At 42.0% G+C, this 17,936-nt stretch overlaps 1 protein-coding gene across 1 annotated transcript in view; it reads left to right on the forward strand.

The window, feature by feature from the left end:
* Nucleotides 1-17,936, forward strand: part of MTREX (Mtr4 exosome RNA helicase) — an 82,188-nt gene that overhangs the window by 43,682 nt on the left and 20,570 nt on the right. The window contains exons 17-19 of the mRNA XM_032769027.2: nt 2,086-2,258; nt 2,681-2,749; nt 11,484-11,612. Coding sequence (XP_032624918.2) covers nt 2,086-2,258; nt 2,681-2,749; nt 11,484-11,612 — 371 coding nt within the window. The remainder of the gene's footprint in view (nt 1-2,085; nt 2,259-2,680; nt 2,750-11,483; nt 11,613-17,936) is intronic.

A 17,936-nucleotide genomic window follows, 5' to 3' on the forward strand; every position in this document is an offset into this window, starting at 1 on the left:
GAGCCAAGATTAATTTCCAAAGTGCTTCTTGTCAATCAGTTTTTGGCAGTTCAAACTCCTCCAGGAGCTTTACCCAGTGGAATCCCAAAACCACAGCAAATGTATCTACTTCATCTGCCGGTGAAGAGTGAGCAATTCACCTCTTTGGTGGCATTAAATGGGGAAAATAGTAGATCCACACCAGGTTGGAATTTGATTTTTGGCACCCCATTGAACTTTGTATGTGTTGGATTGCAGGGGTGGCGTTTAAGACAGTATTTGCATACAATGTGCATTTCTCAGAGAACAGTTCACACCCCTAGACATGCACAAATGTTTGTTCCCATAGTTTAGAGTCTTGCATTGCTTCAGAAAACTATGCCGGAGAGCAATCTGGGTGTTTCCTGGAAATTATTATACCAAAAACCATACTGTGCTTTAGAATTTTGTAGACACCTTAAGTTCAATTAACTCTATGAAGTGGAGTATGGCTTACTAAGGCTGGAGATGCAGACCATTCTATGGATGTATATTACAGGCCATACTCTCACTGAGCTTTGGCTTCTTCATATCAGGATTCTTTATTCTTGGCTGGGAGAGGAAGCAGAAGAGTCACAGCACCAGCAGTTTTCCTTGCTCCCAATCTGTCAGTATTGGCTCCTTTGACATCAGCTTCTGCCGATGCTCCCTCTAAACCCGGGAGGAGTGAGGAATCTATGCTGGTTGTGTCTCCATTGATATCGTGTCACACTCTCTCTCTTACTTCACTATAGGTTTCAATAAATGTTCCCTATAAGTGGTTATTTCTTGGTTCCCTGAGGCCCCAGTCACTGTCCCAGTGTCATTAAGAATGGAGCTTAAGGCTCATGCCGGTTTTTCTGTGACCCATTTAGGACTTATACTCATACTGGGGTAGTCTGCCCCAGAAGTCCTTATCTTGGACTGGCATCTGCTTAACTTGTACCCTATCCCTGGGGTCTCATAGAGATCAGCGGGTACTACTGGCCTTCCACTGGAAACAACCCATAGCTGTTGTTTGAGTCCGAAAGATCAGTAATAGAGAAAGATGAGTGACTAGTGAGCCACAGAGGACACCTTCATCCTTATCTGCACCAGATGAGTCTGTGAGTACCTCACCAGCTGCTTCCCCTCTGGTGACATGTAGGCCTTCCAGGAACCTGTTGGCACCACTAACTTAGGGCTTAAGCCCAGAACTCACTGTAGTCTCACAACCTCTTCAATATTCAGCAGCCCAGTCAGCTGAGGCTTGTAAATCTCAAAGTAATTTACAAAGACAGGAGAGTATTTTTCCTCCTATCCCCCGGCCCCCAATTTTACAGAGAGGGGAGGGGAGTGAGGCACAGAGAGAGGGTATTACTAGGTCACAACAGGGCTAGCAGAAATGGGAAACAGACTCAGGCTTTTTACTCCTGGTCCTGTGTTTTGTTCTAAGCACTATGCAACCAACCTTGCAGTTGCCTCCCACGTATAGGTGAGAGGTAGAAGGGAGTGTTCTGTGTTGCTGAACAGTGATCCCTCTTGCAAATGAATTTGGCCATCTCGGGTCCTAACAGGACTATTGTGCAGCCATTAGCCAGGGATTGCAGGGAAAATTATATCCAAAATCCCCTAATTTCTAGAAAGCTAGTTCATAAACCAGGGGGAGGGATAGCTCAGTGGTTTGAGTGTTGGCTTGCTAAACCCAGGGTTGTGAGTTCAATTCCTGAGGGGGCCATCTGGGGAACTGGGGTAAAAAATTTGGGGATTGGTCCTACTTTGAGCAGGGGGTTGGACTAGATGACTTCCTGAGGTCCCTTCCAACCCTAATATTCTATGACATAATGATTAATGTGTTTTAAATATGACCTCTTGGTCTATAATTTTCATTGCAGTTGCAGCTAAATATTAAAGGACAAACTTGTAGATATCAAGCTTTCTGAAAAGGGGTTATATTTTAGTTTGGTTTTGTTTTAAATAGAAAACTTGTGTTGAAAGTGTTGTTCAAATACTATTTAACTACATATTTTTGTGAATGAGTCTTTGCTATAATATTGTTTAAGATAATGTGTGAATCTGTAGATTTACACAAGATTGTTTTATTTGCAGAGGTAAATAAATTGGAAGAACAGTACAACAAAATAGAAATTCCAAATGAGGAAAGTGTGGTCATCTACTATAAAATCCGACAGCAGCTTGCTAAACTGGGTAAAGAAATTGAAGAATATGTTCACAAGCCAAAATACTGCTTGCCGTTTTTACAGCCAGGCAGGCTGGTAAAGGTAAATTGCTTTTCTTCTATCATCTTCCCCTGCCCAGCAAACTTTCAAGGCTTGTGTCTACTTGCCAATTGATTCTCTGGCAACATTTTATTTATCGTAGGTGAATTAAATTCGACTTTAATTGTAGTTCTCTAACCTTCCTTTAGGGTTGAGTGTTTAATAAGGTTTGCTTCAAAGTCAGCTTTGTTATAAATCACAACAATCCATAAACAGACTGAAGAAGAGATCTGTGTAGCTCAAAAGTTTGTGTCTCTCACCAATAGAAGTTGGTTAAATTAAAGATATTACCTCACCCACCTTGTCTCTCTAATAGCCTGGTACCAGGATGACTACAACACTGCAAACAGCAATCCATAAAGTATGCTTGTCATTGTGCTTTTTTTTCTAGGGGTTATTTTTATAACATGCTTTCATCTTTCCAGGTAAAAAACGAAGATGACGATTTTGGTTGGGGAGTGGTTGTTAACTTCTCCAAGAAATCAAATGTTAAGGTATAATACACTTTTTCTTTTCCGTCACTGGCTAAAGATGCATATTTTAACTAAATGTGTAGAAAGATGAAATGGAGGTATAAAAACCTGCATTTTTAGTTTTTTTTCACAGGTGAAAAAAAAAAGTCTGCCCCCTTGCTAGAAAAGCTACAAAAGGCCCAGGCCTTTGTAGACTCTTCACACTGAAGGAGGAAAGAAAAAAGTTCTTGGTAGTTGGGAGCTATTATTTTAGCTGGACCCCTGTTAACTGATGGAGTTATCTGTGGTGTCCTGTTTGAGTCTATCTAGGACACTGTGACAGTGTATTGAATAATACCAGACCTTTTAAGCTACTCGAATTGGCTGCTGAGAGCCATGATGCACTACAGCTCCATCCTAAGCAATCCATGGTCAGGAAGGATACTTTGAGATACATTCAAGATATAGATACTGTATTATTTATCCTCATAACTGCCCACTGAAGATAAATCTCTCCATTGTACAGATGGGTTATTGAAGCACAGAGAGGCTAAGTAACCTTGCCTAAGGCCACACAGGAGGCCTGGTGGAGCAGGGAATTGAATCTGGGTCTACGAATTGCTAGGCTAGTCCCTAACCACAGGAACATCCTCCTTTAATAGCTCACTGTAGAGTTTGATGGGGGAGGAGGAGGCAAGGAAAGAAGACATACCAAAAGGGCCAGATACGCTTGGAAAATGTGGAGGGAAACACTGCCACAAGCTGCATAACCTCCCTAGAGGAGATTCTTGCAAACACTTTTCCACCATGTTGGGTGCAAATTTTCACCGTTTCTGTAATTCCTAAATTACCGTGAAGCAGTAAATGTTAGTTCCTCTTTGAATAGCGTCCCTGTGGGTGCTCCACTTGAGGTCTACATGAACATTCAATTAGAGATCTTTCACAGCAACGTGCATTCAGTCTTCACAAATGTTGTAGCTATCCTTATGCTCTATGCTGAGGCTACATAGGGTCGTGATAGACTGACCACCCTCAACCTGAGACGGAGCAGTTGGTAATGCTTCCCTGTGCAGCTTCTCACCTTGTCAAGTTTTAGTTCTTGATATTAAATTTCTTTTATTTCAGTTTTATTCTTTGTAGCTCTTGTAGTTAGTGTTTACTTTGTTAGCTTTGAGAGTTCTTTTCTCTCATTTGATCGAGGCTCTGCGTCCCCACCTCCCATTGTAGGGGGAGGTCCTCTCAAAGCATGGTTTTTTGTTTTATTTGTTTGTTCTTTTCTCCCTGTGGGGTGTGCCTAAGTCCCCAGGCTTCAAACATTGCGTCGCTTGCTGGAATCCTTCCCAGTTAGTAATGGCCAGTTGCACTGTATCCACTGCCTTGGGGACACGCACATGCCTTCAAAGTGCAAGATCTGCATGAACTTCAAGAGTCACTCCAAGAGGGACAAAAACAAAACTTAAGCTCCTCAGAATAGAACGTTCGCTTTGTCCAAACACCAACCTTCAAGCTCCCACAGTGCGCCATCAGTCTCAACAGTTCATTCGCTTTCTAGGTCTTTGAAAGACAGACCTTTGGGTGAAATGGAGAAAGCCTCATCCAAGAAGAGTGTTAGATATCCTCAGAGAGACTGTATTTCTACAAGGCCTTCTGTACTGGAGACCCTGTACCCCTTAAAGGCTTCTGAGAAGGGTTCAAACGACCTCAGTACCAAGGTGCCCTTCATGTTAAAGACACACAATACCCATGATTGGGTATGCAAGTCCTTGGTACCATCAGAGCCTGATGAGGTGCCTCTGGGTCCCTACAGTTGGCTTCAAAGAATTTGGTGTACCATCTACCGCTGTTTCTTTGGTACCAAGAGTGCCAGTACAGCCAGAGTTAGCTTCCTATACACATCTTGGTACTGTAAGTTTCAACGTCCAGAACTCAAGAGTCTGCACAGATGCCTCCTCATTAGCTACTAGGTGAAACTCCACAGACTAACATATCCTCATCCTCCCCAGATGAGGTTGTGATACCCTCACCAACTTATGTGAATGACATCAAGCGATTCCAGGATTTGATGAAGAGAGTAGTAGACACTCTTCAGATTCCATTAAAGTAGTTCGAGACCCAGCGTAAATTGATACTTTATCATCCGCACAGATAGCTTTGCCTATAAATAAGGAACTATTAGAACTTGTCAGATGATCTGACAGACTCCTTCTACTGCCCTTGCATGCTCCTTTCCCCAACTCTCCCTATCCTCAACAGCTAAAAGAGCAGGTAAAAAATATTATGTCCCAGCTAGGGGTTCAGAATATTTACATTCTCATCCTGCCTCTAGTTCACTGGTCGTGGATGCAGTGAGTGAATATAATAGGGAATACCATTCAAACATGACTCCACATTATAAAGACCACAAGTGCTTAGATCTTTTTGGTTACCAAAGTTATTTGTCTCCAGCTCTGGAATTCTGGATTGCTAATTGTCAGGTGACTCTGGCAAAAATATACTCTTGGGGGAATTCTGTGGCAAAAAAATAAAATAAAATTCTGTGCACAATATTTTAAAATTCTACAAATTTTATTTGTCAAAATAACATTGTACCAGTTTCAGCTATTTTGGTAATTTATTTCAAAATACCTGTCAGCAGCAATGCAGAGAGAGAGAGAGACACACACACACATTCCCCCATGAGTACAGAATTAAAGAAACCCCTATGACAATCCAGTTTGTGTTTCTCTGTCCCTCTCTCCCCCCTCCGCCCTCGAGCCTAGCTCGGGGGCCGGAAACCCACACTCCTTATCTCCCCGAGCCCAGCTGCAGGAAGTCTTCTCCACCAGCCCAGATGCTCACACTCAGGGATCCAAAGGGACAAATAGCCTGATGCTGAGTCCCGGGCTTATGTGGAGTTTCCTGCACGCTGCCTCCTTCCTTCAGGACATGCTGGGAACTGCAGCAGCAGGGAACCCTCCGGCTCCCTCGCCCTCCCCTCAGCAGTGTCTTCTATGTGCAAGCTGGGCTTTGCTGGGTCCAGCAGACCCTAGTGGCGGCCAGAAACTCTGCAGCCCATTTCTGGGGTGGGGTTGGGGAGGGAATTCTGTGCAGAACATCAGCACAGTAGAGGAACTTCCCTTTGATGGTTTGAAATTGTTTAGTGACTCCAGAGATGATGCGCTACAGAACACAGATGTGTTCTCTGAGAGACTCCGGTACGGGTCTTTATTCTTTGGGCATATATAAGCCTGTGAATAAGAAGAAATTTAGTTGGTCTCCGACAGCACAGAGATCACATACATCCCATTTCTTCATGTACTGCAGGTCGTTGGAGCCACCTAAGAAAAAACCCAGGTTGCAGGAGGGAAAGTTCTCAACTGTTACTGCTACCCTGGCACAGCAGTCATTGTCTACAAAATGTTTTTGATGCAGTGGTTGAGGGCATGAATGCTGCTTTGATCCAGATGTGATGCTGCATCGTCCTGTCTCCCACCTTTTGGAATTGTCTCTCTCACTTTTCACACCTCATGGGGGCAAATTACCTCCAACAGGCGCTTTCCCCTCCCTTTTCAAGGACTCTTCTCACAAACCTCTTCAAAAACAAGATGTTCTATCCCTTATTTGCATAGGAGCCATTGAACTAGTTCCCACTGAGTACAGGGGAAGAAGATTTAATTCAGATACTTATTGGTTCCTAAAAGGAAGGGAGAGTGGAGACTGATTCTAGATCTAAGGATGCTGAATTCCTTTGTCAAGATACAGAAATTCAAGATGGTGACACTTGCAGCTATCATTTGATCTCTTCAGGATGTGTCCTTTCATATCAGGATACGCCCTTTTCCAGGAGGTTCCTAAACTCCATGATAGATCAGGAACGTTACTAAGATTGAGTCCTTCCCTTTAGACTGTCTACTGCCCGTCAGGGTGTTCACAAAAGTTTGTGTGCTATTCGTGCACAGCAACCGGAGGTGTGTGAAGTTCTGTTCAAGAGGAAGTCTGGGTCATCCTTCTGTAGGAGACATCTTTCTCTTCTCATAGTCTACTTTACACCTTCTCATACGGGTCTACTTTAACATTTCCCCCAAAGCCGCCCACTCAGAGGGCTTCAAACAAAATCAGAGGAAACAAGGCCAGTCATCGTGACTGCACCAACCTGGCCAAGACAAGTGTGATTCCTTTGCTTCTCCTCCCATCCAGCTGTCAATGTTCAGTGAATGCCCAGTCTTCTCAGTCAAGACTCCGGGACCATTCTTCATTCCATCCTGAACTCTCTGTAGCTCAAGGCTTGATACTTAAATAGCTCTTAGGGTTAGAACTCTCCTGTTCAGGAGAGGTTCAAGAAATCCTGCCTATTAGTAGCATAAATTCCACCAGAAGGACCTACTTTCAGACATGGAAAAGCTTTCATCACTAGTGTACCTACTGTCACCTTACTCCTGCTGATTCCTCCATCTTGGAGTTTCTGGAATATCTTCTTCCTCTGAAGAAAGGAAATTTTTCTTATGAATTCCATTGCATTTAATCTAGCAGCCATAAGTGTTTCATTCTCTGGTGGAGGGTTTCTCTGAATATGCTTGTCTTGCAACTTCCAGATTCATCAAAGGGTGAGCAGATCGCTTCCCAAGTGTTAGCTACCCCTCACCTTCTGTTGCTTAAACTTAGTCCTCAACATTCAGATGAAGCTTTCATTTCAACAGCTACCTAACTGCTTGCTTCTGAACTCTCCTACTTAATGGCTATTACCTCTGCTGGAAGAATTGGAGATCTAGCAGCTTTCATGGCTGGCTCTCCTTCCCTACATTGTTTTTTCAGAGAAAAGGAATCTCCATGAACACATCTGTTTCTTTCACAAAGTTGTATCAGATTTTGACATAAACCAGTCCATTCATCTTCAGTTTTCTATCCTGCACCCGATCTGCCTAGGAAGAAAGCTGTCTTTCACACTTTGGATGTTAGGAGAGGGCTGACCTTTTCTGAGCCTCCAGGACATTTTTTCTGTTTCTGTTGTGGACGGCGCTAAAGGAGTTCCCAGTGTTTGCACAGAGACTTTTTAAGTGGGTTTCTGGATGTATTCTCTCTTGGTATACAGCTGCTATTATACAATGCCTAGCATTATAGCCCACTCTGTCAAATCTAAGTGTGTTTATTGCCTTGTTGAGGAATGTTCCTATTGTAGAGATTTGCAAGGCTGCTACATGGGCTTCAGTCTACATCTTCTTGAGACACTATGCCATGGCTGCTGATTCTCGGGCAGATGTTGCCTTTGGTTCTGCAGTTTAGAGTCAGTCCTACATCAAGCTCTGACACTCCCATTGCCTTCAGATGATACAGCTTGGCAGTCACCTCTAGAGGAGCACCTACAGGGACGCTACTCAAAAGAGAGGTAACTTAGCTTGTACAGTAACTGGAGTTCTTTGAGATATCCCTATGGTTTTCACTACCTATCCTCCTTTCCCTCTGCTTTGGAGCCTCATTTTCTTAGGGCTTTGTAGTGGAGAAGAATCCGAGGGCAGTCCATCTATCTCCATTCCATATATCCATAGTACAGGGCACAGGATAGCTAGGCGTGTGCACAGAATGAGCACTGCTATTGAGAATCTCCAATTAAAGGCACATAGAGCACATGCTCACCTCAATTGGAGCCCCCTTAGGGACATGCATCTCGAAGAACTCCAATTACTGTACAGGGTAAGTAACCTCTTTGGAAATCTGTTTTTGCAGCTGGTGTTTGCACAGCTCGGTCTTACATTTTGACCTTCATTTCAGAAACTTTTGACACTGAGATATTTCTAATCTTTGCATTCAAAATAGGTTTAAAAATATTTTATGTAGCTGAGTATGGGAATGGCCATATAACATAGAGATTCTGTAATTATGGTGGGTGAGTACAAGGGTCCAACTACTGTACTTATATGGAAGATTCTCTCTTTGCACAGCACAATGTGGTCTCAGTTGTGACTGAGGCCTTTCGGTGCTACTAAATAGGAATATTTAATAATAGAGAAAAGACAGCAGATGTGGATGCAGAAACAAAACTTTTTGCAGAGCTTTTATTTTGTCCTTTTGAATGTTGCTTTTTCTATTTTTTCTTTTTTTTTTAATTCCATTCTCATTCAAGTTAAGAAAGTGGACTGGAAAATAGTCTTTGTACACTGAAGTGCTGTTTCTTAAACTGCTTTCTTATGAACCATTTGATGAGCAGTAAAACAGATTCCCATATATATGTAAAGCCTCCTATTTTGCCCATCTCAATCTTTTACAAGCCTTTTAGGTTTTAATATTTCTATTGAAATAATGATCTGTACTGGAAAGGGTAATTCCACTTGGAACAGCAGCTTTTAGTTGAGCCATTGTGACAGTTGCTAAATTTTTCCTTCAGAGTGCAGCGGAAAGTATAACAGATACTGAAAATTATGGAATAGACTTAGAACTATGCCACTCCTAGCATTCATATGCAAAAGCTAGTTTCTTTGAGGATTTCTTTAAATCTGTGGGCCAATGCAAGACAAATGACAATGCAAACAACAACCTGAATATCATCTATCCAGGAATCTGAATTTCAGATCCTTGCAACTCTTCTTTATTGGAAATATAGTGGTCCATCTGTTCTTGTCTTGTTTCCAGCAATATCAAATATCAGATGCTTCAGAGCAAGGGGTAAAAGCCTCAAAATGCAGCTAACTAATGCAATATATGACATGTCCAGTTTTAATCTTTTTCAGAACATAACTGATTTACATAGATGATTTAACCATACATTTGCTGCTACATGGGTTTCTAGCGCTTCAACTGTATTCAGTTTATTTTAATGTATGTTAGTGTGTTCTAGGCTCAAATGAGCACCATACTTTTAAAAATTTTTGGCTAGACTCTGCTTTACCACACATGGATTTCATTTTCAAATGTAGTTCAGATGATGGCAATGGTCACAGGGGGTTTGTAAATCTAAATTAAAACAGCTGCCAAGTACCTTGTTTCTCTTAATTCTGTCCTATTTTGTGAAAAATCTTTTCACAAATGAAGACTTAAATTATTGGAAAACGACTTAGTTGTGGGACAGGACAACCTGATATTTTATGTTTACCAATGGGCAAATTAAGTTGGCTACAAAGCAATGAGAATCTCTTACTGAATGTTATTTGCCTACACTCTGCTTCAGGTACTTACCAAATGAAATCCCTTGATGTTTTTCTTTTCATCACAGCAATACAAAACACTTTTTTAAAGCTGATCTTGATTACACTGTTTTTTGTAAAATCTTACATTAATCTGTGATTAGTACTTTTTAAAAGCTTGTACATGATAGTTTAAAATGAAGCTTCTGTTGTGATTCTGTCCTTTGGGTCTACTGCCAAATAAAAGGAAATGTTTCAGTGGAGCGCTACTACAAGGAAACAACACTACTGCAAATTGTTCAATACACGTTGCAATTTTTTGAAGAAAACTAGAACATTACGATTATCACTGTTTTAAGAATACTACTTTGTTAGAACACCAGACTTGTGTCCTGTGCAAATGTAAGCCAGATATTTGTGCCCCTTACACAATCATAAGAAATCTTGACCCACAAGATGTCATTTCCCTTCCTTGTCCCCTCGCTCCCAAAATAAATGCTATTATGCTGCAAAGATTTGTTGTTGAATGATCCCTGTTGTGGGGGTAAATGCTGACTTGCAAACCTGTAGATTAACTTTCTTGTTAAAATCCTTGGCAATGTTAAATATAAATGCTGCTTGGTAGTATCATGCAAGTGTTCTGTGCTGTAATGTGAGTGATGCTGGTTTGTTGATTAAGCCTGGTCTCTCAGGGCTTGTCTACATTACCTGCAGGATCGATGGGCAGCGATTGATCCAGCGGGGGTTGATTTATCGCGTCTAGTCTAGACGTGATAAATCGACCACCGAGTGCTCTCCTGTTGACTCCAGTACTCCACTGGAGCGAGAGGTGCAGGCAGAGTTGACGAGAGAGCATCAGCTGTCGACTCACCGCAGTGAAGACACTCTGGTGAATAGATCGAAGTATGTCAACTTCAGCTACTTTTTGTTATTAACTTAGCTGAAGTTGCGTAACTTAGTTTGAGTTCCCGCTGCCTCCCCCGCCCCCAGTGTAGACCAGACTTCAGTACCCAGACTAACAAGAGTTAGGAGTTCTCAGGTAGTAGTGTTCTCACCCAGGGGTGAGTGTGTGCATCACATGTGGAACAACAGAGGCTGCCTGACCAACTGAGTGCAATTATTGGTTGGATCAAATGGGGTTCAGTTCTCTACCAGAAGAAGGGATGCAGAAGCCTGGGAAAGTAAAGAATTTGGGAGATCTGGATTCCAAAATGGATGTCAAGAGCCCCTTCCCACTCTCAGCCGCTTCTCTCGGGAAGTACAGAAGGTTATATAGATTTGGAACAGCTAGTAATTCTTGCACTGCAGGGAAATGTTGACGTTGCTAAAACATTCCTTTGAAAGCGATTCTATCTAGGGCAGGTTTTGGTTGAGGTAGATGTAATTAAATTGCAAAACCTTTATATAATATATATATATATATATATAGTGTGTGTGTGTGTGTGTGTGTGTGTGTGTGTGTGTGTGTGTGTGCGCGCACGCACATGGGAGACATATATGTATATTAAAATATACTTAATTGTAGTATTGGATTTCAGGACCGAAGTACTGAACTGTTAAAGTTTAGGGGCAGTACCTCTCAAAATTTTTGAATATCAATTAAGTCATATTTTCCTTTCTGCTACCAGTATTTGAACAATTGATATTTACTATTGCTGACTTTCTCTCTCTATCTACAATAGCCTAATTCTGGTGAGCTGGACCCATTATATGTGGTTGAAGTCCTATTACACTGCAGCAAAGAGAGTTTGAAGAATTCTGCTACTGAGGCTGCAAAGCCAGCAAAGCCTGATGAGAAAGGAGAGATGCAGGTTTGTAGTTCAGTTTCATTATCAAATATCAATAGTGTTAAAATATATTCTGTATAGCAGGGTTAGCCTGTTGGTGGTCTGGGTTTGATCCGTGGTTCGCCTGACACTTTTGAGTGGATCCAGAAATCTTTATATTTTATTATTATTATTTTATTTTTTTTCCCTCTGGAGTCTGGACCTTAACCATACCTTGACCAAGAAATTTGGACCTTGACAAAAAATAATTGATTACCCGCTATATAGCATCTTTCAGAGTATATCATAAAAGCCTTTGTAAATATTAAGAAAAGAGGGGAATTTTATTCTTTAAGAAAGTGAAGGGAAGTATATTGATTGATGTAGCTTTGTATTCTTAAACAGCTGGTAGGTTTCACCTCCGAGGAATCTGCTTTTCAGTGGTGAATGAAGTGGTTCCTCTCTATCTATTACTTAACTCAAAGGAATGTTGTGTGATGTAGCTAATGTTTTATAAGTGCTTTGAAATCCCTGGATGAAACACTCTTAAATCGTCAAAGTACTTTATAAATTTTAGAAGTGTGCTAAGAATGATATTGTCTCCAGGTGCAGAAGTATCATTGGTTTCTCTAGGATATCTAGTTGAAATTTTAAATTTTCAGGGACAGCTGCACATCTTTCTTTAAGTGTAATGAAAAATGTGTGACTGAACTCGCTACACTGCTTTGAAAATCACAAGCACTGTAGCTGACTTAATCATACAGTTCTACACTTACTGATTTCACCTTGTGGGTCTTGTTCATCTTTGAAGATCATGATTGTCTCATTTTTTTAATTTAAATACGATTTTTCTTTTTTCTATGAGCCTCTAAGCCTTGCCAGTTCACTTTAACCTAGCGTTTTATTCTAAAACACTTACACTTCTAGCCATTTTCCATTTTGTAATATAATAAAAAACAATGCCTGATTTTGAGATAAGAACCACAACTCAGGAAAATATGTAGCAAAATTATATAGAAAACATGATGATACTTCAAGCAGACTTGGCTGTTTTCAACCCATAAAATGGTATCTACCATTTAATCTCAAGGTTGCAGAAGTGGGAGTTCAGCCTGCTGTATGTTTTATGTCCTTGCCCCTTTATTCTACAAATTCTGATTAAGCTGAAGATTTAACTCTGATTCCTCCATGTTTGTCTTGTTAGTACTCAGGCATGCTCATGTGCTTATTTGGTTGCCAGATAGGATCTTTTACATTAACAGCTATTCTTACTACTGCACTTTTAACAGTTAGATCTCTGTTAGCTCTTGGGAAGAGGTGGTTAAGCAAGAAACTTTAAAAAGTGATAGAAATCTTGTTTTAAAGGCCAGAATAGTTGCTGCATCACAAGTCTCCTTCCATAGGTGTTTGGACAGTTGTGTTGGTGTCAAAGAATTTTTGATCAGATTTTTTAAAATATATTCAGTATATTCTAATACAGGGGTTGGCAACCTATGGCACACGTGGTAAAGATGGCACACAAGCCGATTTTTAATGGCACGCTGCACCTGCCGGGGTCCCGCTCAGCCCCCTGCTGAACCTCGGCAGCGGGCTGAGCCGGACCCCGGCAGGCAGCTCTGTGCCATTAAAAATGCTGCCCAACCCAGCCCACTCTTCTCCAGCCCCCCGCCTACTGCTTTCTCTTGCGGGGGCAGGGGGTAGAAGCAAGCTTGGTGCTGCTGCTGTACGGCAGGCTCCACCAGCAGCCAAGCTTCCCCCTTCTCCACCTCTTCCCTCAGCGTGCTGTGTTGAGCCCCACCTCCTCTCCCTCTCTGCCACCAATGGCCCTTGCAAGGGAGGGGAAAAGAGCGGCACGAGTGCCCTTGCTGCTCCGACCAGTAAGGAAATGGGGAAGGGGGGTAGGAATGGGGCCTTGGGGAAGGGGGGCAGGAGCGGGGGCGTATCCCTCCAGCCCCCTGCTGTGAGCCGCTCAGGGCAGGGGATTGGGAGCACCAGTCCCCCAGCCCTCTGCCCTGACCCCTGCACCCCCCTTTCAGCCCAGCTCCCTGCATCCCCGTCACGACCCTATCCCTGACTCCTGCACCCTCCACACATACCCACCCCCCGACATCCCATGCCCTGACTCCTGCACCCTTTCACACGCCCCCAGCCTCTCCCCTGACTCCTGCACCCTCCACACATACCCAGCCCCCCCACACCACCTGCCCTGACTCTTGCACCTGAAGACCAAATGGGAGCTCCTGCACTCCCCCCCCCCCATTCCACCTGCACCCCATGCACCAAATGGGAGCTGTCCAGGGAAGTGCCCCACACCCAAACCTCCTGCCACAACCCTGAGTCCTCTCCCTCATTCTAGCTCCTGGCCAGACCCTGTACCCCAACCCCCAGCCTGCTCCTTCACCCCCAGCCCTGTGCTCAGTGCACCCCCACCCTCAACTCAGTGCAGAGAGAGAAAGGGGAAGAGAATGGGCCAGAATCAGGGAAAACGTAGGTACCCTCTCTGTGGGCAGGGCCAGGACCTCAGGCTGGCAGTGGGCTGAGCGGAGCTGGCGTCTGGGACCCCAACTGGCAAGGGACCAGCAGCCAGAACCCCAGACTGGCAGTGGGCTGAGCGTGGCTGGCAGCCAGGACCCTGGCTGGCAGGAGCCAGCGGACGGGACCGCAGATCAGCAGCGGGCTGAGCAGCTCGGCCCAGTGCTGGTATGGGGTGCTGGCCCCACTCAGCCCGCCGCCGGTCTGGGATTCTGGCTGCTAGGACCGCTCAGCCCGCCGCCGGTCTGGGATTCTGGCTGCTAGCACCGCTCAGCCCGCCGCCGGTCTGGGATTCTGGCTGCCGGCCCCTTGCCAGCCTGGGTCCCAGCTGCCGGCCCCACTCAGCCTCCTGCCAGCATTGGTGAACGGAACCCCAGACTGGGAGCGGGCTGAGCAGGCCGGCGGCTTAAGATCAGCATTTTAATTTAATTTTAAATTAAGCTTCTTAAACATTTTGAAAAACCTTGTTTACTTTACCTACAACAGTAGTTTAGTTATATTATATATAGACTTAGAGAAAGAAACCTAAAAAACGTTAAAATGTATTATCAGCACGCGAAACCTTAAATTAAAGTGAATAAATGAAGACTTGGCACTCCACTTCTGAAAGGTTGCCGACCCCTGTTCTAATAGATTAGAATATTAATGTTAGTCTGATATATTACAACTCCTCAGTTGGGTAATAGGCCATCTGTGTGTGTCTACAAAGACAGCATTTTTTGGGTATGTCTACAGTGCAATTAAAAACCCATGACTGATCCGTGCCAACTGACTTGGGCTCGTGAGGCTCGGATTGCAGGGCTGTTTAATTGCAATATGGATGTCTGAGCTTGGGCTGGAGCCTGGGGCTCTAGGATCCTGCAAGGTGGTCGTCTTCTGTTCCTTGTATGCTCTCTGCTTTCTCCTAATACCCTGTTTGAGATGCCTGTTCATCCAGTTTGGTCTGCAACCCATCCCTGCAATTTTTTTCCTGTTGCCTGGAATGCAGGCTCCAGATAGTTTCTGCAACTTTGACTTAAAGTAATTCCAAGGACCGGCGGACCTCCGACAGGCAAGCCGCCGAAGGCTGCCTGACTGCCGCCCTTGCAATGACCGGCAGGCCGCCCCCACCGTGGCTTGCCGCCCTAGGCACTTGCTTGGAGCGCTGGTGCCTGGAGCTGCCGCTCCATATGCCACCTGCCCACAAGGCAGGTAATCATATGTGCTGCATGCAGTGAAATAAACTTGATAGCCCCCATTCTGCTGATGGACTTCTGCCTGCATTATTTTACTCTTGTAGGGGTTTTGTTTGGTTTGGTTTTGCTCTTCGTGTTTTGGGTTTCAGTGGAGTTATAGCTCAACATTGAGGTACATTGGCAGATAGACAACATGGGGGGAAACGATGAGGAAATTTGGACTGCATCTGTCCACAAACTGTGTGGCTGAAGTCAGCATTATTAGTTTGTCACTTTAATGAAATTGTCTGAAATTTGAAAAATATATGTTTTAAAAGACTTCAGTATCATAGTTGTTAGTTTTCAGTATACAATCTGAAAACCTGCAAAATCTGTTTTGTGGTGTTTATTCTGCCAGAACCCTATTTTGAAGTGCAAGGATTTCAGTCCTCTTCCAAGTAAGCTTGCATTGCGTGCTTTATCTTTTGATGTACTTCAGAGAAGTACTTCTTAACTTTAACTTTTGCCCTTTATTAAAATAAAAAAATAATCTACTGTGCACTGTGGAAAATAATCTAATAGTTGCAGAGATGTTTATTAAATTAGGAGTAAATGAGTTTTGTAGAATTTTAGGTTTAACTATCTAGCTGCAGACAGAAAACATTTTTTTCTTATGTGGTAAAACATAGAACTCAACTTATCTGCCCATAAAGCTATTGTAATTGACATTGTAGAAGTTGCTCTGGTAAACTAATTTTTTCAAAATCCCTAAAGCCAAATTCTAATGATATTTCTACAAAGTACAGTTTAATGCTGCTACTTTGGTATAACAGACTCTTCCCTAAAATACAAAAGCATGTCACAATTTGCTAAATAGAATTGGAATGATGTTCAGAGTTAGCTTATTAACAACATTTTCACACTTAAAGATTGGGAATTATTGGTGCTTAAATGCTTGCTGATGAGAATAATGCAAATATAGGTCCCAGCTCAGCAAAGCATGTGTTCAAGTGGTTTTAGGTATTAAAGTTACTTTTCTAAAATTTGTGTATAGTACGTCTCACTCTGATATCCTTGCATTCAGATGTCTGAAACAGAAGCAGCCTTACAAAACTCTCTAAAGATTTGGTTACTTAATATCTAGCAACTTTTGAATAGTAGGCATAATGTCCATTACATGTATCAGACACACTTCATAATAACTTCTTAATGATATTTCATGCTTCTGTCATACCCATTGAACTTTGCCACTTGCATAATGGTAAGATTATTTCTAACTGCTTAATAAACATGCAGTGGCAATTACAAGAGTATAAACAAGTCATAAAAGAAGCTGAGAATATACACGCTAAAATACGGATGCCTTTTTCTCAGATATTGCATTGAAAACAGTCACGTAAGTGTTTACAGTAATGTGAAAGATGGACGTTTGTCACCGCATGCAACACAAGCTCTTAAACCATGTAAAACAAAAGACATTTTGATAGGTATTAACAGGATTGACTCAGCAAGGCATGTTGGTAGTCATACTTGTACATCATATCTGAAGAATGTGAAAGAAGTTTTGCAAATGCATGAGACTACTGACTAACTGGACTTAGTTACAGTTCAGAAGATTGTGCTGTTTATTTTTTTTATAGATTTTCAAGGACATATTAACCTCTGTTTTTTAAAGCACTATTTAATTAAGCTTGGCAGAATTTGATTTTTATTTTATAATTTCAGTAGATAAGATCTTTATTCTTAAGCTTCTTTCTAAATTTTATTGATATTTAAATTTTCATAGTTGCGGGAAATTATGGAGGGAGTCAGAATAGGGGAGGGATCAGGCAGTTGTTTAATGATGCTAGATATTGAGTTTCAAAAAATGTAAAGCTTTTTATAATCATAAAAACACAAATTGTCAATGTCACATGTCAAAATGTAGAGTCTATATCCTTAAATTCTAATACATTCTCAGGCAGCATTTTTTCTTTCTTCATCTATTTGTAAATTTTATTATTATTATTATTATTATTATTTGTTGTGTTTTTTCATCCCTGTGTGGTAAAATTGACATTTACGGATAAAAAGCCAATCCTTTCAAGCCTAGTAATGATCCAGAAGAAAGTTGTTTATAAGGACATTGGTTGAACTTATTTAAAATAGAATGAAACAAAGTGTACTAAACAGAGAGAAGACTGAAAACATGCAGTGACTAATACTTTAACTTCTGTACTGAATCTGAGGAAAAAAGTTTTCAGTTATTACGTAAGCAAGACATTTCTCATCTTACTTGCATATTTAGAACATTATTTTCAAAAATGTAAAACAGAACATATTCATATTTGTATGATGGTGTGTTTTGCAAAGTTTAAAAGTCAAGACTCCAAAATAGGAACAGAATGAATTTAAAGTAGGTTTTATTTTATGTACAGTTTTTCTTAAGGGACTTTGGCTCAGATTTTTAAAGGTGTACAGGCTTTGCTGTGCTCAGCATGGCAATGTCTAACTGCTTTAGGAGCATAAATCTTTTTTTAAAGGGATTTTAAGCATTTAGCCTAAATCCCAAGTGTCTAAAACCCTTTTGAAAAATCAGATAGGCTCCTAAATCACGTATGCCTTGCAATGCTGACCAAAGCCAAGCCTATATACCTTTTAAAATCTGGGCCTTTTTCTACTATTGCTAAAGTAATAATTAACA

The sequence above is a fragment of the Chelonoidis abingdonii genome, chromosome 6, assembly GCF_003597395.2.
Source record: "Chelonoidis abingdonii isolate Lonesome George chromosome 6, CheloAbing_2.0, whole genome shotgun sequence".
In the NCBI taxonomy this organism is placed as follows: domain Eukaryota; kingdom Metazoa; phylum Chordata; order Testudines; family Testudinidae; genus Chelonoidis; species Chelonoidis abingdonii.